This window comes from Acanthochromis polyacanthus, chromosome 1, assembly GCF_021347895.1.
Source record: "Acanthochromis polyacanthus isolate Apoly-LR-REF ecotype Palm Island chromosome 1, KAUST_Apoly_ChrSc, whole genome shotgun sequence".
NCBI lineage: Eukaryota > Metazoa > Chordata > Actinopteri > Pomacentridae > Acanthochromis > Acanthochromis polyacanthus.
The window spans coordinates 51138080-51158653 of NC_067113.1; the positions used below are offsets into that span (position 1 = coordinate 51138080).

The following is a 20574-nucleotide window of genomic DNA, read 5'->3' on the forward strand; positions in this document are numbered from 1 at the left end:
ACGCACACACACACACACATGCACGCACGCACGCACGCACGCACGCACGCACATGCACACTTCATCATCATCTGGATACCATCCGCTGGTTCTCCACAGTTGCTTGTACAGTTTGCCTCCCTTCTTCTTTCTTTCTCTTTGACACACACACAAACTCACACATACATACATGCGCACACACACGCTTAATCTTCATCATCATCATCCTCATCTGGATACCAGCCACTCCACTGTTGCATGTTGCATGTACAGTGTGCCTCCCTTCTTCTCTGTTTCTTTCTTTTCTCTTTGGCAAACACACAATCACACACAGACTCACACACACACACACACACACACATCTGGAAACAGTCAAAGCGTCTACATGCACTGGGAGGGGGGCTACCTCTCTCTCTCTCTCTCTCTCTCTCTCTCGGTATCACTGCAGAGCTGAGCTGCAGGGGCAGCAGAGGCAGAGAGAAGCTCCAACTCCCGATCAGTAAGACACAGGCAGGCAGACAGACAGGCAGACAGACACAGTGACTGACAGACACACCGTACCCGGACCACCATCATGGACTGGATCAGGACAGAGAAACCCGTCTCCGGATGAGACAGGACGGCCTGGCTTGTTATTTCGGAGGAGGGGGGACTCTGCTGTAGATATACGTGGAATAACCGACCACCTTTTTGTGTGTGTATGTGTGTGCGTGTGATTTTTTTTATTTTTTTTTATTTTTGGGAGATTTTAACCCCGTGCTATCCGTGATGGAATATTTACACCCTTTCCTCAAATTTCTCCTCTTCTACTCTTCCTCCTCTTTTTCTTCCTCCATCATCTCCACCACCACCTCCTCTTCTTCTTCTTCTTCATCCTCTCACATTTTGACACGCTGCTGAAAGATGCGCACGAATGCGTCTTTTGCGCACTTCCATTGCGACCGTCACTGACAGCGCCCGTGCTTTGTAACATTTTAAAACCTTTTTTCCACCCCCTACAACAACAAAGGGAGAGAGAAGGAAGGAAAGAAGAAGAAGAGAGAGAGGTGTGAATTGAATTGAACGCGGTGCTGGTCTCATGTTTCTCGCCTAGGGCCCGGATGTACCGAGAGATGCACCGGTGCGTTTTCCCAACCGGTTCCGCCGAAAGCTCCCTCTTTTTTCTCGCCTTCACCTCCATCATGGGGATTAGGTAATATTCACTCCATCCGAAGAAACCCTCCCCATAAACACTCAAACAAAAATAACGGAATACCCGAAACTGTCCGCGCCAGACAGTCCTCCTTTCTTCTTTTTCCCCCCTTTTCTTCTTTCATTTTATTTTTTGGGGGGCTTTCCCCCCCCCTTCTTTCCTCTTCTTGTTCTCCCTCCTCCAGCTTCCTCCCCCCTCCTCTCTCTCTTCCATTCACCTATAGGGATAACGCCGGACTACATTTATGGTAAATGAAAGCAAAAACATGTACATCCCGGAGGACACCCTTGAGAACCATCAAGGTATGTGGTGTCTTTTTCTTTCTTTCTTAAAAAAAAAAAACAAAAACAATTACTTGTTTGCAACTAACAAACAATCTTAAGTCTGCATGAGGGAGAAAGGGGGGGGGGGGTGTAAGAGAGAGGTAGGATGGTCTCCAAATGGGGATGGGATGAGGGGAGAAAAGGAGGAGGGAAGGAGAGGGGAGGGAGAAAGGAGGTGTTTGCTCTCTTTCCTCCACTTTCCTCCTCGCTTGTTGATTTGATCTCTTTCCCAAAGCAGCAGTTCTGTGCAGCAAAGTGAACTTGTGCCATAATCACGCAACAAGGGCTGCAGCAGGTAGATGAGGCCTCCTCTCTCTCTCTCTCTCTCTCTCTCTCTCTCTCTCTCTCTTGTTTGGTTCAGTCCACACTTGTGGCCCTGTCCACGGGTGAACTGTGGGGTGGGCAGTGTGGTCGCACTGGAGGAATCTGACTGTTTCCCCACTAGCAAATAAAAGTAGAAACTACTCATTTTTTTGGCACATTTTGGGCTCCCAGAGGATTTAAAGCTCAACCTGCAGATGCCTGATGCTGCCTGTATGTTTCAGAGCCGTTGCTAAGGAGCTCCATCACTATCGATCCTCCCTTTATCTCCAATCAGTCACGTTTTAATCCAAGTTGTTTTTTTTTTCCCTTAAGCGAAACAGAGAGAGGCATTGCATGGCTAGAGATGACAGGTGGCAGTAGGAGGGCCTGCAGGACTTATTTGTCTGCTGAGAATTGGGTTGATGATGATGTGCTATTTTTGGGGGGGAGGTGAAGGCAGTGAGGACAGACACGACTGAAGTTCAACCTTTTCTTTTTTCTTTCTTTCTTTGGAGTGTTTTTTTTTCTAAAGCAGGCAGGGAACGAGTGGAAATCTCCGTGGTCTGTGTTTCGCGCTGTGGAAAACGGGGGTCTGTTTGCATTGCGCAGTATTACGCGTCGCTCCTTTCCACCCACGTTGCAGAGAGCAAAAAAAAAAAGAAAAAAGAAGCACCAGCGATGCATTCGTGGCAATTCAACCAGGAGGCTTTTGTATTTACCCAGATCACTATTATCAACCCTCATAACCAACATCAGCGTCGCCGTCCACATCCACCGCCACCTCCATCACTACCACATACCTCTCTGCCTTGGCGACAGGTTCCATAGCAACAGGGGATGAGGAGGAGGAGGAGGAGGAGGAGGAGGAGAGGGGTGGCTGATGGTGGTGGATGTGAATGTGTGTATGTGAGAGAGAGAGAGAGAGAGAGTGTGTGTGTGTGTGTGTGTGTGTGTGTGTGTGTGTGTGTGTGTGTGTGTGTGTGTGTGTGTGTGTGTGTGTGTGTGCGCGCATCTGTGTCGCAGCAAGGCACCTTCACCAACAGTTTGCACCAGGCAAAGAACTCATCACGTTACCTGCAGAATCATCCGGATAATGTGCGACAGGCAGCCCGAGCAGCATCACGAAGGGCAGGCTTGTGTACAGTCTGGGAGACGAAGCACGCTTGATCGCAATGATGTCATCTTGATCTATTATTATCAGAGGAAAGGATGCTTTTGTCCTTTTGAAATTTAAGAAGTCATGGGGCATCACGACACTTGCAGCAAATGAGAGGAAGCGGCCACTTTCATCCAGATCAGGAAATGAAAAAGGCACATATGTGTTTTTATTGCGAAAGTTTTGTCTCACAATGAAGTGGTTTTAGGGCATTTTATGGAGTTGATCATGCCACTTTGAACTTGTTACTGCCTTGTAATCTGCAAGTCTCGCAAATCAGATGTCACAGCAGGAAGTATTTCAGTTTAGGGATGTGGAGCACATAAGCAGCCTTGTTCGCGTCTGCCTTTTGCATGTGTAGTATTATCTAATTTTCCCACTGGAGATTGACTAACTCATAAAATCAGAGTGGAACTTCATTTTCTACCACAAAAATCCTGTTTGAGTGAGATATTTTTTAGCCTCAGCAGTAAAGTTTTAGAGAGATACTTAGCAAATGTGTCTCTGCTTTGTAGTCTAAAAGTCTAGCAAATGAATTCAAATGTCACAGTAGGAAGTACTTCAGTTGTACATAAGTGGCTACATGCGCAGGCCTTTTCAATGTGCAGTTTTGTCAGATTGGTCTGCTGGCTAACTTGCAAAATCACTGTGAAATCTTGCTCCAGACTTCTTCAGATTATCATTTTCTAATAGATAAAAAAGCATTCTGAGTATGATTTTTTGCTAGTATAGTTTGGGGGAATTCTTAGCCTTCTTATCTCCGCCTTGTAGACTAAAAGTCTAGCAAATGAGTTCAACACAGCAGTAAGTATTTCACTTTAGCTGTAAGTTTACTTTTGAATTTTCCTCACTTTTTCTTCTGGAGACTGATTAAGTTGAAAAAGTGAAGCCTTGCTCCAGAATTCTCCAAATTACCTTCTTCTAATGTTAAAAAAAAAATGTAAAATTTTTTACCTCAGTGATATAGTTTTTGGTGGATTCTTTGCTAAACTTACCTGTGCTTTATAGGTGATGTATAATTAAATCAGTGCCGCATCAGAAGATATGTCAGTTTATATTTAGGGACACGACACTGAAAAGCAATGCCATCCGTTTAAGCCATTCATGTGCAGTTTTGTCTGGTTTGATTGAATAACGAGTAAAATCAAAGTGAAACCTTTTTCCAGAATTCTCCAAATTATCATTTTCTAATACAAAAATCCTGTTTGAGTAGAATGTTTAATCTCCATAGTAGAGTTTCAAGATGATTCTGAGCAAACTTATCTCCGAGAAACTGTAAGAATCCTGTTTTAACCTGTGCAATATAGCTTTGGGTGGATTCTTAGCCAACTTATCTCTGCTTGGTAGGTGACATCTAAAATCTAGCAAATAAATCCAAATGCCACAGCAGAAAAGATTTCAGTTGAGATTTAGAGATTAAGTACACACAAGCAGCTGCATTCATTTTGTTAGATTTTCTTAATTTTGCTGGAAATTGAATAACTTGTAAAAAGTCAAACCTTGTTTCAACCTTTCCACCTCATAATTTTTAAACAGATAAAAATCCTGTCTGAATAAGATTTTTAACCCTTTTTGTTTTAGCAAATGTATCTCTGCTTTGTAGGTGACATCTAAAAGTTAACAAAGGATTGAACTGAAAGCATTTCCATTTAACTACAAGTTTACAACACTGGGTAACCACATTGGCTTCGGATTTTTGCATTTTGTCACAATCGTCTACTGGATATTGGTTAACTTGTGAAATTAAACTAATATTGTGCTCCAAAATTCTTCAAATGATCATATTTTAACAGGTGAAACTCCTGACTGATTTAGATTTTTACTCGTGGTCGTATAGTTTTGACGGATCAGCGAACTGTATCTGTGCCTGCATATTTTCGACGGTGGTTTCAGCACCACGGACAGTTCATCTTTCATTGTGTGTTGACAGCTATGTGACAGCCGATAAAGAATTACAAAGACAGACATCAGCACTCAGATTCCATTGTTTCGATCATCTCTGGTCTTTATTACATTTCAAGAATTCAAATGAAGAAAAATGGAAGGAGAAAAATATTTACATGGCCCAAGTCAGCCACCATATGAAATTATACATGTAATATATGCCAAATTTATTCCTATTATTCCTCTTTTCCTTTGGTAAGGGCGGTGGTGAAGTGGAGGGGAGGGAGATGGGAATACTGTAGGAGGCACTTAATGAGTTTCCTGCAGATAAAAGCTGATGAGACCTTGGTGGAGTGCAGTTATCACAGAAAAACATCCTCAGACTAAAGGTTTCGGCGGTTTGACACTAACCACAACAGAGAAAACGAAGCCTTTTCTAGCTTCGTAGATGCTGCTGTGTATGTGACCCCGACCTCTGTGTCTCTCCAAACGGAAAGACAAATTTCTTCTCGAGGGATTCGGGACAACTGCAGAAGATATCCAATATTGTGACGCTTTATGTTACGCTTCCTGATACCAAACACCAGCTTTGCCATTTGCATTTGACTCCTTCATCAGTACATCTGTTCTGCAATTCCAGCAAAGTTGATGATACACACAAAGGAAGAAACAGTCGCATTGTAGCTACATAATCTCAGATTTAGGATTCTTGTGAGCGAATTGTGAGTTTTTCAAACAGTCACGAGTGGAAACACAGAAAACGTGCAAACTTGTTATTTCATACTGTACATGTGTATCTGATGTGGCAAATGCTCAACTGCACAATCTCTTGTCATCGCACACAGAGCGGCAAAGTGTTTTGTAGCACACACACACACACACACAAGTGCTCACACCTATACACACTTATTATGGCAGCAGTTTACATCAGTGTAATCAGCGAGTTGATTTTCCCTGTGGGCATTGTGCCAAAGGCATGATACCTCCGTGAGGAATATTAATTGGTTTCCGATGGTTACCCTGGGGTGCTGGCCACCTGCCAATTCACCTCACTCTAATGACTTGACTTGATATGCTCAGTGATTCCATTGAAGTCACCTCAAAAGGCAACAACCATTGATGCCATCACTGTATGTGGAGTTTTGTAAGTTAAGCTGTTGTTGCCGGTTTATCAAGCAGCTACGCTCAAGAAGCAACACTGATGAGCTGAGCCCAGTTTTACTTTTAGTTACAAATGGTCAGAGACGATATAGCTAAAGGAAATCCAACTGATCGATTTATAGCTTTTGAGAGCGCAGATTGATTCCGGATGGCAAAGTAGTTGCCCATTAGACAACAAGTAATCAGGTGTTTCTTTCAGAGGGGTTTTAATTAGAATCCACAGGGGCAGAGAAACAGCAAGGCAAGCTAAGACATCCATCAGTCTGCTGGATGGAAATCTGTGCAATTAAGCCCCAATTTACCGTTAGTCAATCCAGTTGTTGCCTGATATCTGGTTGGATTTGATCCCTGATGGGGTGAAATAGATAGAATGGATTTTTTTAGGACTGCATAGTGTATGGTTCAACTTTGAAGGCTTTTTCTCCAAATAAAATACACTATAATTATCATTTTAACTGTATATGTGATGAACTTATTTTCAACCTTTGCTGAGAAATGATAAAAGTGATGTCTAATAACTTTGAAGTGGGACCAGAGCTTTCTGTAATTACATCTTTAGCAAAGAAGCAATCTTAAAAACCAGTACAAAATTTTTTATATCTAACAACAACCTTGCTAGTGTGGCCCGTTTTGCCAACAATACCCGCCTTTAGCTCCAGCCTCGCTCGCAAAGCCAGCCAAATTAATTTGCCTTCATTTTTACTAAAGACGTATGCGCGTGTGTGTGAGTCTATCCATTTCCACTGGCTTGTTTGTGTCCATGTCGGCAAGTAACAGAAAGACATAGAGACCGAGCCACGGATTACAAAGGATGTTAGCACTTTTAATAATTCAGCACGAAGGCAGAGAAGCTTAAGTAACGACGCAAAATTGTTGCATGCGCGACTTAACTTTTATTTGGCCAGCAAGGGGTTTGTTCTTCAGCTGCTGTTCAGTGGGCTGACTAAAGATTTAGGGATGAGAAGTTGTTAATTCAGAGAGCACAGCATCCACTGTCTCTTTTAAATGTTGTCACAAATGTGCAAAATCCAAGCTAAGATAGCTCCGATGACATTAGACTTCCATGTAGAGCCACAGAAAATTCTTATGCTCACTATTTTCACAGCCTGAGTAGTACTTGTTTTGATATGTAAATTGGCCGTCACGTATAAAAATCGGTGACGGGGTCCTTTCAAATGTTGTGCTGCACTTCAGAACCTCTCAACCTGGTCAGTCCTAATTTGAGGGTTAAGTGCTTCCAAAAAGAATCTTGTAGGTTGCAAGACAATGATGATAATCATAAATAATGAAACTCAAAAGTCACGTTGTTGTTTTGTACACAATATTTGTCAGATTTTCATCTAATCTTGCATTTTTCTTAAGCAATTCTGTATCATTTTATCGTTTCAGGCCTCTAAAAGTGACTCAAAGGAGAGTTTAAAAGGAAAAATAAGGCTTCGATGGAGCTGAAATCAGAGTTTGCAAATATGTATTGCTTTTAATAGCTGTTTTATATAAACTGCCAGTGATCATTGTCTCACATTGTCTTGCTTCAGGCTTAGTAAGACTGTACAATAGTATAGAAGTATAGATTCAGCCCAGAGTAGTTACAGCATGTGTGTTTAAGGATGTATTAGTCACAGTGAGGTTATAACAGCCGTAGCGGAGGATGTAATGAGCGATTAAAGGCCAATCAGCATTAAAGAAGTTTATATCAGCGCCTCAGAGTGTGTCATGACTTTAACTTAAGGATGTGACTCAACAGCAGCTGCTCTTAACGTAAAACACCATCTGAGAGACAAAAAAAAACACACACACATGGATGGCAGGAAAAAGAGGAGAGGGGAGGGACAGACAGTAGGAGAAATAAGAGAACCGAATGACAGATTGCATTATAGGAGATAAAAGAGAGGCAAGATGGAGAGAGCAGAGAGGGAACAAGAAAAGACGGAGTCTGGCGAGGAAACAGAGGGAGCAAATGGAGGAGAGAGGGGAATAAAGGGATGAAATGAGCATTAAAGAGAGCGAGCGACAGGGAGGGTGGGACGGGGCGAGGTGGGAGAGGGTAAAAGAGGAGCGACGGGAAGAGGAGGAGAAGGAGGGAGGATTATCCGTGACTGTGTCTTGCTTAAGCCTCTGGTTGGGTATTGGAAATCTATCCAGAGGCTGTCCTCTGCTCTTAGTGCTATCGGGCCTCAGTCTTCATTTCTGGTGGGACAATACGCCAACACCGGCAGCAGGAAGAGAGTCTGCAGCTGCAACTGGCTGCCTGCCCACATGCATTGTGCCTGCTTGGCTGCCTCCACCTGTGTGTGTGTGTGTGTGTGTGTGTGTGTGTGTGTGTGTGTGTGTGTGTGTGTGTGTGTGTGTGTGTGTGTGTGTGTGTGTGTGTGTGTGTGTGTGTGTGTGTGTGTGTATAGACATGTGTTCTGCCTCTCGAAAACATACACACACCCGTCTTCGTATTCTATTGATCTGGCTGAAGCCACCAGTGGAAATAATGACTCCAGACCTGCAGTGTCTTCTGTTCTACTCCCCTCTCTCTCTCCCTTTTCTTTCCTCTGTGCCTCTTTTTTTGATATCCTCTGCCTCTAGTTGTTCACCTGAACTAACCCTCAAATTTATAGGCTGCTCTTTGATGAGCAATTTCATATTAAAGTGCTCAGCCGCTGGTTAGAGTCATCAAATTCATTTTGCAGGATAGGGCTTCATTTTCACTCAGCTCTGCAGCTTCAGTTTTATTTACTAAGTGAAATCTGTCCCAGCAGTGTGCTCTCACTGTCCAGCAACAATCTGATGAGAGACATGCACTGACAAAAACACTGATATGCTTTCAGCAGCACTGAACGCACTCTGTAGACAGTCTCAGGCAACATATAGGCCAATTAACCATCTGATTAGTGGCTGTTTTGGGGCTGTATTATGCAGAAAAATCCTGATTGATTATTTAAGTGGATTAAAACAGCCAATGTCTGTGTAGATGACCTCTTCCATATTGGATGTACAATCTCTGAGCTGTTTAGAGAGGTGATGGCTTTGTTGCTGTCTCTACGTTTCAGGTCACAAGTTATATAATAGAGCAGATGGAACCTGTCACCTTGATAACCAAGAAATGTGGAGGATAAGCTTGCCACAAATGGGAGAAGTTTGTTTGCCATCTAAAATGTGGCTAAAATGGTCTATTTTCAGCTGTGATAGTGTGTGATTTTTTTTTAAACTTCACCAAGTGGTTTAGTTCAGTTTGATTTATTTTTCTTTATATAGTGCCAATTTATAATACAAGTCATCTCAAGCCACGCCACATGATTGTAGATAGAAACCTCTCCTTTATCAGGAAGAAATCTGTGGCAGACCCAGGCTCAGGGAGGGCAGATATCTGCCTTAACTGGTTAGAGTAAGGGTAAAGGGGAGATAGAAGAGAAAGATAGCAGGTAGAAATCAGACAGTTAATGAGGATGTGTTGTATAAAAGGTCAGCAGACACAATGAGCAGACAGTTAAAAAGTATTGCGCCATCTCTCGTATAATACAAGACATTAGGGATTTAATTGATTTTTTTTTTCAAATTAATTACTATAACCTCTTAAAAATGTCCTTGAAAAATCCTTGAACGGAGCATCAATAAAGCAATAAAGGATAGTGTGATATTTTCAGCTGTAGATACAGGATTAGCAATCACCAAGTATCACACAATCAAAAATGAAATGAGATTGTCTAACAACTGTTACAAAAGAAAAATACACTGTAGCATTGCCACATATGTACTTCACTGGTCTTTTAAAATAAAACACGAGGAAAAGAAGACAGAAATACAATGCTACAAACCGGAATGTTACAACACATATTCAGCATGATATACAAATGGCAACAAATCCTCCGACTTAATTGTGTCCATCCCACTCTTGCACGATTGTATAGAAGCTGGCTATGTTTCATGTGACCCCTGCAGCCTCTCATAGGTTGCACTGCCCACTTCTGCTGCATCAGACGTGATGCTATGTAAAGATAAGACAACTCAACAGCTGTGTGCAAGTGCGTCCCCAAAGTTCGAGGAGAGGCTGAGGAATGAAGGGAGACAGCAGTAGAAAGCAGTTTATATTATTCATGCCCCTCCATGCATCCCCCCCTTTCTCTTTCTTATCTATCCTCTCTTCCCTTTCTACTCTCTCCATCTCTGTGTCTTTACCTGTCTTTCCCTATAGATGATCTGCTTTGTTTTCTCTCCATTGACTCCATTCCCATTTCCATCAGTGTTAATTCAAGCTAAGGATAATGTTCAGTGAGACTGCATTTCCTCTCCTCTATAAATTAATCAGTCCATCTGCATGCATTTACTGTAACAGTAGATCTAACCACAGAAAAGCAAGATATAAAGCCACATTTATTGCCCGCCCTCCCTGGTGAACTGAGACTGTATGCTCAACACACAAAACACTGCAAAGTGGACAAAGTGGATGAGCCACAAATCTATACACTTAAAAAACAACGTTCTTAATGCATATGCAGTAAGAGCTGATGTGGTGCAGTGCTATGGAGTTTCCAGCTTTTTCTCCAAGAATGCTAGCTTGCTGTGGGCAGACAGTGAAATCCTAAAACTGTGCAGTTGTGCGTTTCAAAAATGATGTGTTAGTGAGATTTTAGTTTCCACGATAGCCGTGATTTGTATGTGCACATTGTTTGAATTTTGAGCCTTTTTCGCCCAAAAATAGGGTTTGACTACGAACTGTGATAGTGTCTTTGTAGTGTTGCTTTTGTTTTGAAGTAATGAGGAAGGGGGTATGTTTCGAATAAAAATGACTGCACTTCATTAATATTCTGCAAGACAAGAGTCTTAAAATCAATCAGAATCACCTTGGGCAGCATGAAGTCCAGGATGCAGCAATGGTGCCTCTGCAAAATAGCGTTTTAGTGCACACAGGGAGGCCAGAACTGTCATTAAAATGGCAAATTCACAGAAAGAACCAAGCAGGGCCGCCTTGTTGCATGAGCAAAGTCCTTGGCAAAACTTGTTATTTTCCGTGTGTAGGCTGGTGCTTGGACTTTCATGTTGTTTCCTAAAGTTAAAGGGAGTTTGAAAATGGTTACAAATGTGCAAAATGCTTGTTAGAAATCATCAGCTTAAACCCAAAACCTACATCTGTTGAGTCAGACTAGCACCACTGGGACCAGTACAAAAGCAGCTTTACAAATCATCATTCTCAGACTTATAGTCATGTGGTATAGAAAAATAAACACCAAGCTGATTTGCAATGTTGCTTTTGGAGCGTTTTAGCAATTTAATGCAATACAATATGTTTTGTATATTATATCACTTGTTTAATATGTGGTCATTGAAATGCTAATGAATGATATCAATAATGCGATCTGGGAGGTGACCACCTCTGGAGTTCTGATAAAAGGATTCAGATCTTATCGCAGCTTGTCTTGTACTGTACTGTGCTCCAGACTCTCCGTGCAGGAGGAAGATGGGTGTGTATGTTTTAGCAGCACAGAAAGTTTGGCACTTTCACATCAGTTATGCAACGGTGAATCTTAGCTAGCAGAGTCTAAATAATTACACCAGAAGAACAGAAGGGGGAACAGTCAACAAAGATGATGGAGATGTTTTAAACCTGCAGCACCATGAAGTTCCATTTCCTGCCGGAGACACATCTTTTTATGGATTGTTGATGGTACTATTCAGGCTTGACGTGTTGATTTGTCAAAAGGCATCCTTCATTTGTCACTCAGGAGTTCCCTCTTCAAAGAAGTGCTCCAACCAGGAGGGAAATGCCAATACTTTCAAATAAGGATCCTTTTTCAGTTTGTCAGCCATGGACTTGATATTATACTGGTGTTTTTGTAAGTCTGATCTCCTTTGCTGCAGGCTTACCTTACCGCGCATCAGTTTTGAGTACAAAATGTGTGATTTCTGATTCCTTAAAGACTCCATATGATGCACATTTACATATTTATGCTTTAATATTTAACACAAAATCATTTTCTCATGCTATGCATTGCTGCAGCGTGTCTTTTCACATTCTGTCTGAAATGCTCTGTTTTAACTTGAGAATCTCCCTCATTGGTCAGTTTGCCCACAGCACACAAAGACAACTTTAGTTACATACTGTAAGTTCAGATCTCTGTGCAGACAGGCACTGAGGTGTAGCTCTAGCAGAAGCCGCTCTATCCATAAAATAATCTGCAAGGAAGCTGCTCTTTCTGTTTTTGAGAGCCCACTGAGCTGCTGACGCAAATGTGTTACATAGTGATATCGATAAGTGACTGAAGAAAATCCTGCATTACAAACGAGCAGGTTAGGAGCAGTGTTTTCTGTGGGAGACTGTAACTCTCTTTGGGTTGGCCTTTGTAAGTTTGTAGACCTTTCACATACACAAAAAATGAAGCAAAGGGAAAAGCCCCAAAAGCACAATATGGGCTCTTTAGAACTGTTTTTAAAGTCGATGTTTGTAGCAATGTATGGCAGCTGTTGGAATAGGTCAACTCAGCACTGCATAAGCTTCATAGTGAAAGCTTTTTGCACACTTGATCCTGACTGGGTTCAGTTCTCACACAGAGTGATCGTACAGTAATGAATGAAGGTAGTACAAATACAGTATTAACATTTGAAACACAACGGCATGCTTAGCAAAATGATTAGCTTAAAATGCCTCTCAAAAGTTGGTTTCAAGCAATAGCCTATAACATCAAATATTCATGACTAAATATGGAACAAAAACTCCCGGCTAATCTGATTCAACAGGTTTATGTGGGTGGCTTTGTCCAATTTGGCATTCCGCCCGCTAACATTAGCAAACGGCCCCTAGACTTGGACTCAAATGCTTTTAAATCTAGAGAGATGTACATGGCATCGGTTTTTGTTGTTGCTTTTTTTAGCTAAGAAAAGTACAGATGAATCTGGCCAAAATTATGCCATGTGAAGTAACCAAAGCTGTTTTGTTTTTGCCTGAAAGTTTGTTTTTTATGTAAGGTAGAACCCAATTGTCAGCAGCACTGTGAAGACAATCGAGGAAAATGGTTTTTAGGGCCTTTAAATGTACAGTTGAGTCGACATTTTCTTATGATCATTTAGGTTATTCATACTCACAGTAAAGACTATCATAATCAGGTTTATATGAATAGGCTTTTGAATATTTCCTATCTGTTTTAAATGGTAAATACACTTGAAAATGGTGCACAGTCTGTAACATTATGCCTCTGGCCCATTTTTTTCCCCTTCACATCTTGTGTTTCTTCCGTTCTTACACCTAGCGACAAGTTTAACTACTGCTTGTCAGCTCACACCTAACTCTGACCTATGTTACACTTGAATACACAGGCATGAAGTGCCAACCCTTCGTGCACAGGCATTTAAAGTGCATCTACAGTGTAAAGAGCAGCCGTGCCCTTTGTTCCAGCTGAGTGTTCAGGCTTTTGGGGCTGAACTGTGCGAGCTGCAGGGATGATGAAAGCACTGTCCTCATTAGTGCTTCTAATCCTCATCACGTACAGTATGTGCACCAGCAGCGGTCCATACATTTACATCTGTGCTCACGATTCGCCGAACATGAGATGTACCGTGCCATGGTGATTTATTTTTCATGAGGCTAATTTCGGCATGTGAAGAAGGAAAAAGAGGGAGGAGTGAAGGGAAAGAGGGAACAAAGGTGCAGAGGGGGATGAATGTTAGTCTAATTCAGGTTCTCTGCAGGAAACTATCAACTTTTCCAGCTTGAAGAAACTTGAAGTCTTTTCTAATTGAAGCGACATAAATGATTCTGTTTTATGAACTGCAGATTTTTTTTTCACCACCATGAGTGCATGTATTTTTAGTCCGGGTGCCCCAGCACAGAAAGAGGGATTTAGTTAAATTGAAGATATGTAGTAAGATCTTTTATTCCCAACAAACTGCACATAGAGTTCAAATGATTGGGAATTTCTAGTGCTTCTTTAGCAGCTTGTAATGGCATAAAAAGTCTTCTCTCTCCCTCAAGAAACCCTCCTTGCTCACTAGTTGGAGAAGGTAGGAGGGTGGCGGGCGGCATGGCTCAATGGGTAGAGTGGCCATCTTGCAACTGGAGGGTTGCTGGTTCGATCCTTAGCCTGGTTGAGCTCATGTCAAGGTGTCCCTGAGCAAGATGCTGAACCTCCAACTGCTCCTGATGAGCTGTGGTTAGTGCCTTGCATGGCAGCTGCCCAATCAGTATGTGATAGCAATTTCATTGCACTCTGTAAAAGACATTTTTCTTCTTCTTAAGGTGTCTTGTAGAACTTTGTTTCTGCACCTTTGTCTCTCAGGAAGTCAGGTTTAAAGAACAAAGGATGTACAGTCATGTGTTCTTATCAGGATCTCAGTAGCAGCAATCTTGTTAGTCGGTCCTCTGGTGGGTTTGTCATGGATGGATAGCCGCACTGCAGAGAAGGTGGTCTGTCACCATAGGCTTTAGCACACACAAACGCACAAACACACACTGCTGTGAGCGTCACCCTGCTGGGTCACAGCACCCAGGCAAGATAGATTAAAGTACAAGTGGAGTGATGCAGCTCTCAGTGTTTGTTTGTGTGTGTGTGTGTGTGTCTGTGTGTGTCTGTGTTTGTGTGTTTTCCTGCCTCTGGGTGTGTGTAGATGTGCATTTCCTTTTTTTTTCTTTTTTTTTGGGGGGTGGGGGGGAGACGCTTTTCTTCTGTGTGCATTTCTTGGCCCGAGAGCTGTCAGTTCCCGTCTTGCAGCTAAGAATCATGGGTTACAAAAGCCTGTTGTGTAGCCTGGGGCGCAGAAACACTTTCTGTTATTTTTGCTATTATGCAGCCAGACTGGAAAAGGTTAAGTAACACTTCAGCATAAGAAAAGCAAAGGGCAGTCGGTCTAAAGATGCCATCTTGTTTCGAACAGCGCCATTGCCAGGAAAGCCTTCGATTATTTTCAGCAGCAGTACGCTTCTTTTTTTTTTTTTTAAATCGTTGCTTTCTACAACATCTAAACATGGAAACTGCAATCAAAAGATCAGGGTTTGACAAGCAAACTATGGCTATGGGCTCTGACTTTGCAAAGGTGTGAAATATGTACAGAAACTAGGAAATAATTTGAAAGTTAACAATGAACTCGAGGATGATGGGGTAAGTCAGTGACGTAACGCTGCATAGTCATGACATTGGGAGTTATGAGAAGAAACATTGCAGTATCTTAACTTTTTCCCCTTGGTAGCACTGAATTCTGTAGTTTCTATCTTGCAGCTTCAAAACAAGTAATTTAGAGTATCAAAAAAATCAAGAAAATTCCCCCTGGAGACACAGACGGTATTATATAACTGGCTGCACAGGCTGAGTAGTTTTCCTTGTGACAACTCTGTGTAAATTTGACAGAGTGTCCCTTTAAAGCCTCTGCTGATGCCGCCTTATGGTTTTCCAATGAAGACAACATGAAGAAATGCCACAGATGGATGTGACCTGTCATTAACTTGATTAAGATGCATCAGCTCCCATGTTGAATGGTATCCATGGCAACAGGCGGCAGCCTAGCAGACAGCTCTTGAAAACAACAACAAAACAAAAAAACCCCCACAGATTTTAAGATCCATGTGTTTCTGATCAGAAGCATTCGGCTTTGTTCATGCTTTGTTTCTGCTAGTCTGTGCTTTTCATCGAGACGATCAATATTCAGAAAATCTTGCTGCATTTTTCTCTTCTTTCACACTCGGATGACCACTACTTTTTTTGATTTTGTGACATCGTCGCTCCTCTCTTTCTCTTCTCCAACTCTCTCTTCCTTGAAATGTGCTTCAATTCCTGCCTTTTCTCTTCGGTGTTTTCATAAAAAGACAAGGGTAAGGTGTTCCGGTATGAAATGACCCAACTATATAGGCCATAAGAGTGTCCTTGACTGTCTATGTGAGTGCATGAGTGTGTGTGTGTGTGTGTGTGTGTGTGTGTGTGTGTGTGTGTGTGTGTGTGTGTGTGTGTGTGTGTGTGTGTGTGTGTGTGTGTGTGTGTGTGTGTGTGTGTGTGTGTGTGTGTGTCCCCTGCCATCCCATCTATCTAGGCCAGTCTTGATGCGAGTGCTCCATGGACCACTTCCCCACAGACTGCACTGTATATGTGTGAGTGTGTAAAAAAGAGAGAGTTAGTGTGTGTGTGTATAGAGCAGTCCACTTCCCAAAAGACCAGACTCACTTTCACACTCTGGAGTTATAATGGCTAAAACAGGCTTGCTACAGGACTCCTTTTTACAGTATATGTGTGATGTTTCCATCTATGGAGCCGCTCCTATAACCAGGTCCAGAATCAGGAGGCTAGTTTAACTGTGTTTTTGTGCAACTGTGGTGCCGCTTTTGTCTGAACAGAGCTCACAAGACTTACCTTTTCATGCTAGAGTTTTCTTTTCACGTACATGCTCCACGCTGATGCAGCTTTAATGTATTTTGTGTCTAATATACTCCAAAAATCAGCCTCTCAAGTGTACTCACTCATGCAGAATGCAAAACATCTTCACGTCAGCCTTTCTCCTTGCACGAAAATGATTCTGCAAGCGTGCGCCTGTGGTTTATACCAAAGTCACCGAGTATGGAAATGAGAGTGAACACACATTCCTTTTCGGCGGAGGGAGATAGTAGGCGTGGCGGTAGTTCGGATGCGACTCTGGCTATTCGTCTTTCTCCCTCTTCTCCACCTTTTTCCTACAGCTCATCTCCTCTTTGCATCTGTGATTTGTATTCCAGATCAATATGTCTGAGAGGAACGGAGAGAGAGAGCGAGGAGAGATGATGAGGAGGTTTTTTGGGGATTGGCTTGGCGCCTGTAGTGATGTCATCAGAGCAGGAGGCGCGACATTGCCTGTCTGTTGTCATGTCAACCAAAAGAGATTCAGCAAGCTCGCAATAAGAGAGAGATAGACGGATAAAAGGAGGAACAAGGAGAGCAAGACGTTGGAGTTTAAATAATCACGAAGGTTTTTGTTTTTGTACATGCCAAACCACTCCTCTTGTCCTTAATTGTACCTCAGTTCACTGTTTTCTGCGGTGCAAAATGTCACAGTCGGTCTGTTGCTTGCATGCGTCTAGGTCGCAGTGTGATAAAGTTGATGATTAACGACATTACCTCAACGTGGCAGACGGGTAACCATGGCGACACCACATTAAACAAACACCATGTTCCAACGGGGACACACAGACAGGAAGGCAAAGAGGCAAGGAGAGAGGGTGTAGGAGAGAGACGGATGAGGTGAGAAAGATGGGGAAGAGGAAAAAATAGAAGGAGGAGGAGGGTAGAGAGAGGGTTTTTTTTCCCTCCTGGTGATTCATTGTGATCATCCTGATAGCATGTTCACTAACAACAGCGGAGGTCAGGATAGAGCTCGGACCTTTAAAGGGTCTCTTCAGTCAAATTGTAATGAATTGCCACCGTGTCAGGAAGGAATGACATAACTGCTTTTCTATTTGTTACTGGCACAGCTTCATGGTCACTCATGAGTGATTCAATATCCCTCAGTTTCTGGAAGACGCTACAAACTACATATGATTTAAAACAATCCCCCTCTAATCTCCATCTATTCCTCATCCTTTTTCGATCACCTTTTCTGCCCACCACCCACTCTCTTTCTCATCTCTCCTCTCTGGCTGCTCTCCTGTCTCCATCTCCCTGGTCTTCGCTAATGAAGCTGAGACCTGCTTGAGGCCATTTTCCTCTCTATCAATATTCTATGCCAATTACCAGGGTTGGCTTATTAACGCTGACACAGGCAACCGTGCCACACCGCTCAGCCTTCACACACATGCGTGCATTCAAAGCAACGAGGTAATATTTAAAACAACAAGCACGCCAGGGCATGTTGTCTCTCGCATCCGCCGGCAGTTATTTGTGGATCTTGTCTGAGTGGTGTCGATAGGTCATGCGTGTAATTTCTCCTCAGTATGTCCTGTGATTAGATGATTCGTCTGGGAATTTGAATGTGAAAATGTGCTTAATATCATCCCACTGGGAGAGTCTGGAGACATTGCTACAACATGCTGCTATGTGACCCGACAGGTGCTATTAGAGCGTATTAAACCATATAAAGATGAATGGATGTGTGGCTTTACCCATAGGTTTTGAAGCTCAGTGTGCAGTATTTGACTGCTCCTAACTCCTAGATAATCCAAAAATTAGCAAAGAAATGAAACGTGAGAGGAATCTAACCAAGGAAAGTCCAATAATGGTACCCACCTGTCACATAATGTGGCCAGACCCTTAATTATGCATAACTTTAAGCCTTATTATAATATAAACAGGTGAGTTATTTAAAATTTCACCCCCTGTGCAGTTGTCATGCTTGGCAAAATTAACTATAGAAACCAAAATGTTTCTTGTACAAGGCTTTAAACACGAATAGACCCTTTATTTGTTTACAAACATTGTGATGTTTTTTGTGGGCGGGGCTTATGCTGGAGGCAAAAGCGGAGCGAGAAGTCAAGCGGGACTGGGAGTATATAGTTTGCGCTGGGAGTTTGCGCTGCAAACTCGAGCATTTTTAACCCGTTAAACTTCAGTGTACCACCAGCGGTACACTTACTAATTTGCATAGGAATTTAAAGAATGCCCGAAGGCTGCAAACGCGATTATATAAACACTATACACCGATGGAAAGCTTAGATTCTCATGAATCTGCCGGTATAAACCACTTTCAGATGTGATTACCACAGCGGGTAATATAAACACATTTGTCCGACAAACAACGAATATCCATCCATCCTTTCTCTGTACACGGCTTTAACGTACACAGCGCGACTCACATTTCCGGGTTCATTATTACACACAGATGAAAATATTCCACAAAAAAACGGCCATAATCCAACCTTGGACATCCAGACGACACAAGCCAGTAAACTATTTTGTCCAAAACATGTCTTGAAGTCGGTGTATAATCCACGAATCGGTCATTTTCAAGGAAACGCACCTCGCGATGCGCGCCCAATATTCCCTGTATTTCTCGTCATATTTAACGGGTTATTGTTTTTGATTGTATTTTTTTCTGTCTTGTTGTGTCCTTGTTCTTATGGTGTGTGTATTTGGACCCAGTGTCTGGAATAAAGCTGAACTGAATTGAATTGAATATTTTTTATTTACAAATAGAATATTAGCGATTTTTTGTACTGAAAATGGCTGGAATTGACTGCAGCTGATCGTCTCTGTCCAGTCTTTTCGCCTCAGTGCATATAACCACAACTGTCTTCGTTCCCTCTGAGCACGAGTGTTCGGTGGAATCCTATAAAACTTTAATTTGCGTTCGCCAGTGTCATTCCTCCTATTATGGCATCCAAAAACACAGCAGGACGACATTTTAGAAAAGTTGATAGAGCCTAGTCCCTCAGTCTTTCGCCTTTCGGTCACGGCCGCGGGCTTCCTCTTTTGCCTCCAGCTAAAGCTGTGACGTCATTCGTGACGTGGGTCATTAAAAGGTCTATATTTCTGCTGTAGAGTTAGTCATTTTAACATGGAGATCTATGGGGAATGACTCACTTTTGGGTCCAGCCTCAAGTGGCCATTTGAGGAACTGCAGTTTTTGGAACTTCCAGATGTTTCTAGCTTGATCCACACTAGTTAGACACAGCTAGATACAGATTCCACTCAGTATTTTGTTACTACAGTACCATTTTCACTATGAATGTAAAGTGTTTTACTAACTAGCATTGTGTTTGCATGTCTTTTAGATTATCGTCCCTCCAGTGAGGCAAACAGAGCTGTTTGGAGTGCTACATTATGTGATAGTGGAGCTCTAATAGCGAATCAAGTATCTTATATGTGGAAGTGATTAATGAGGCTCTTTGAGTGCGTGGGTGTGTGAATTTGTGGCTTTTAACAAACTCAGGCAGATTAAAAATGTATACACACTGCATATGACATTAACCGACTGAAGCATGCTACATGTACTTTTAACGTGTGAGTATAGCCACATTTTTAGCCAGCAAGACAATAAATAAATGTTGTTCCTGGCAGTGAGTTGCTTTGATAGAGGAGTTAATGCTGGGTTTTGTGTGTGTGTTTTTTTTATTTTTTGCTAGAAATGTTGCTGTTCCAAACCTAAATAGAGTGGTTAAGAAGATTATATGTTGTTAAACATGCTTTAATGAGGTTTTTGGTGTAAATAATTTCAAACTTCTGGATCTCAAGCAATTTGTAGCCGCTTTTTATGCACTGTGGGCTCATTCTTCACTGCAATATAAAGTCCTGCACCTCTATGGGAACAACACAACCATGACTAGAAGTGGAGAGAACTGTAACATGTTTATGGTGCTGTATAATAATTTTATAATGCCATGAATAGAAAAGTAAAAGAAATAGATGATTGTGAATATTTGTTTGACAGTAGTTGACAAAGCCCAGAATCAACATGTGAGATATTACTGTAAGTAGGTTTTACCAATGCTGGGCAACACATGATATCAGTAGATAGTATAGATTTTAATGCCTATTACTCCGCCAAGGAATGCGGCAGAGTTATGTGACGATCGGCGTTGGTTTGTCTGTCCGTCTGTCTGTCTGTCTGTTAGCAACATTATTTAAAAATGAGCTAACGGATTTGGATGAAATTTTCAGGGAAGGTCAGAAATGACATGAGGACCAAGTGATTAGATTTTGGCAGTGATG

The 20574-nt window shown here is 42.1% G+C and overlaps 1 protein-coding gene across 1 annotated transcript in view; it reads left to right on the forward strand.

Moving 5' to 3' along the window:
- The first annotated feature begins 399 nt into the window (after nucleotides 1-399).
- cacna1c (calcium channel, voltage-dependent, L type, alpha 1C subunit) overlaps nucleotides 400-20574 on the forward strand; it is a 214940-nt gene continuing 194765 nt past the window's right edge. Inside the window, 1 exon segment of the mRNA XM_051959252.1 lies at nucleotides 400-1473. Coding sequence (XP_051815212.1) covers nucleotides 1416-1473 — 58 coding nt within the window. The 5' untranslated portion in view covers nucleotides 400-1415.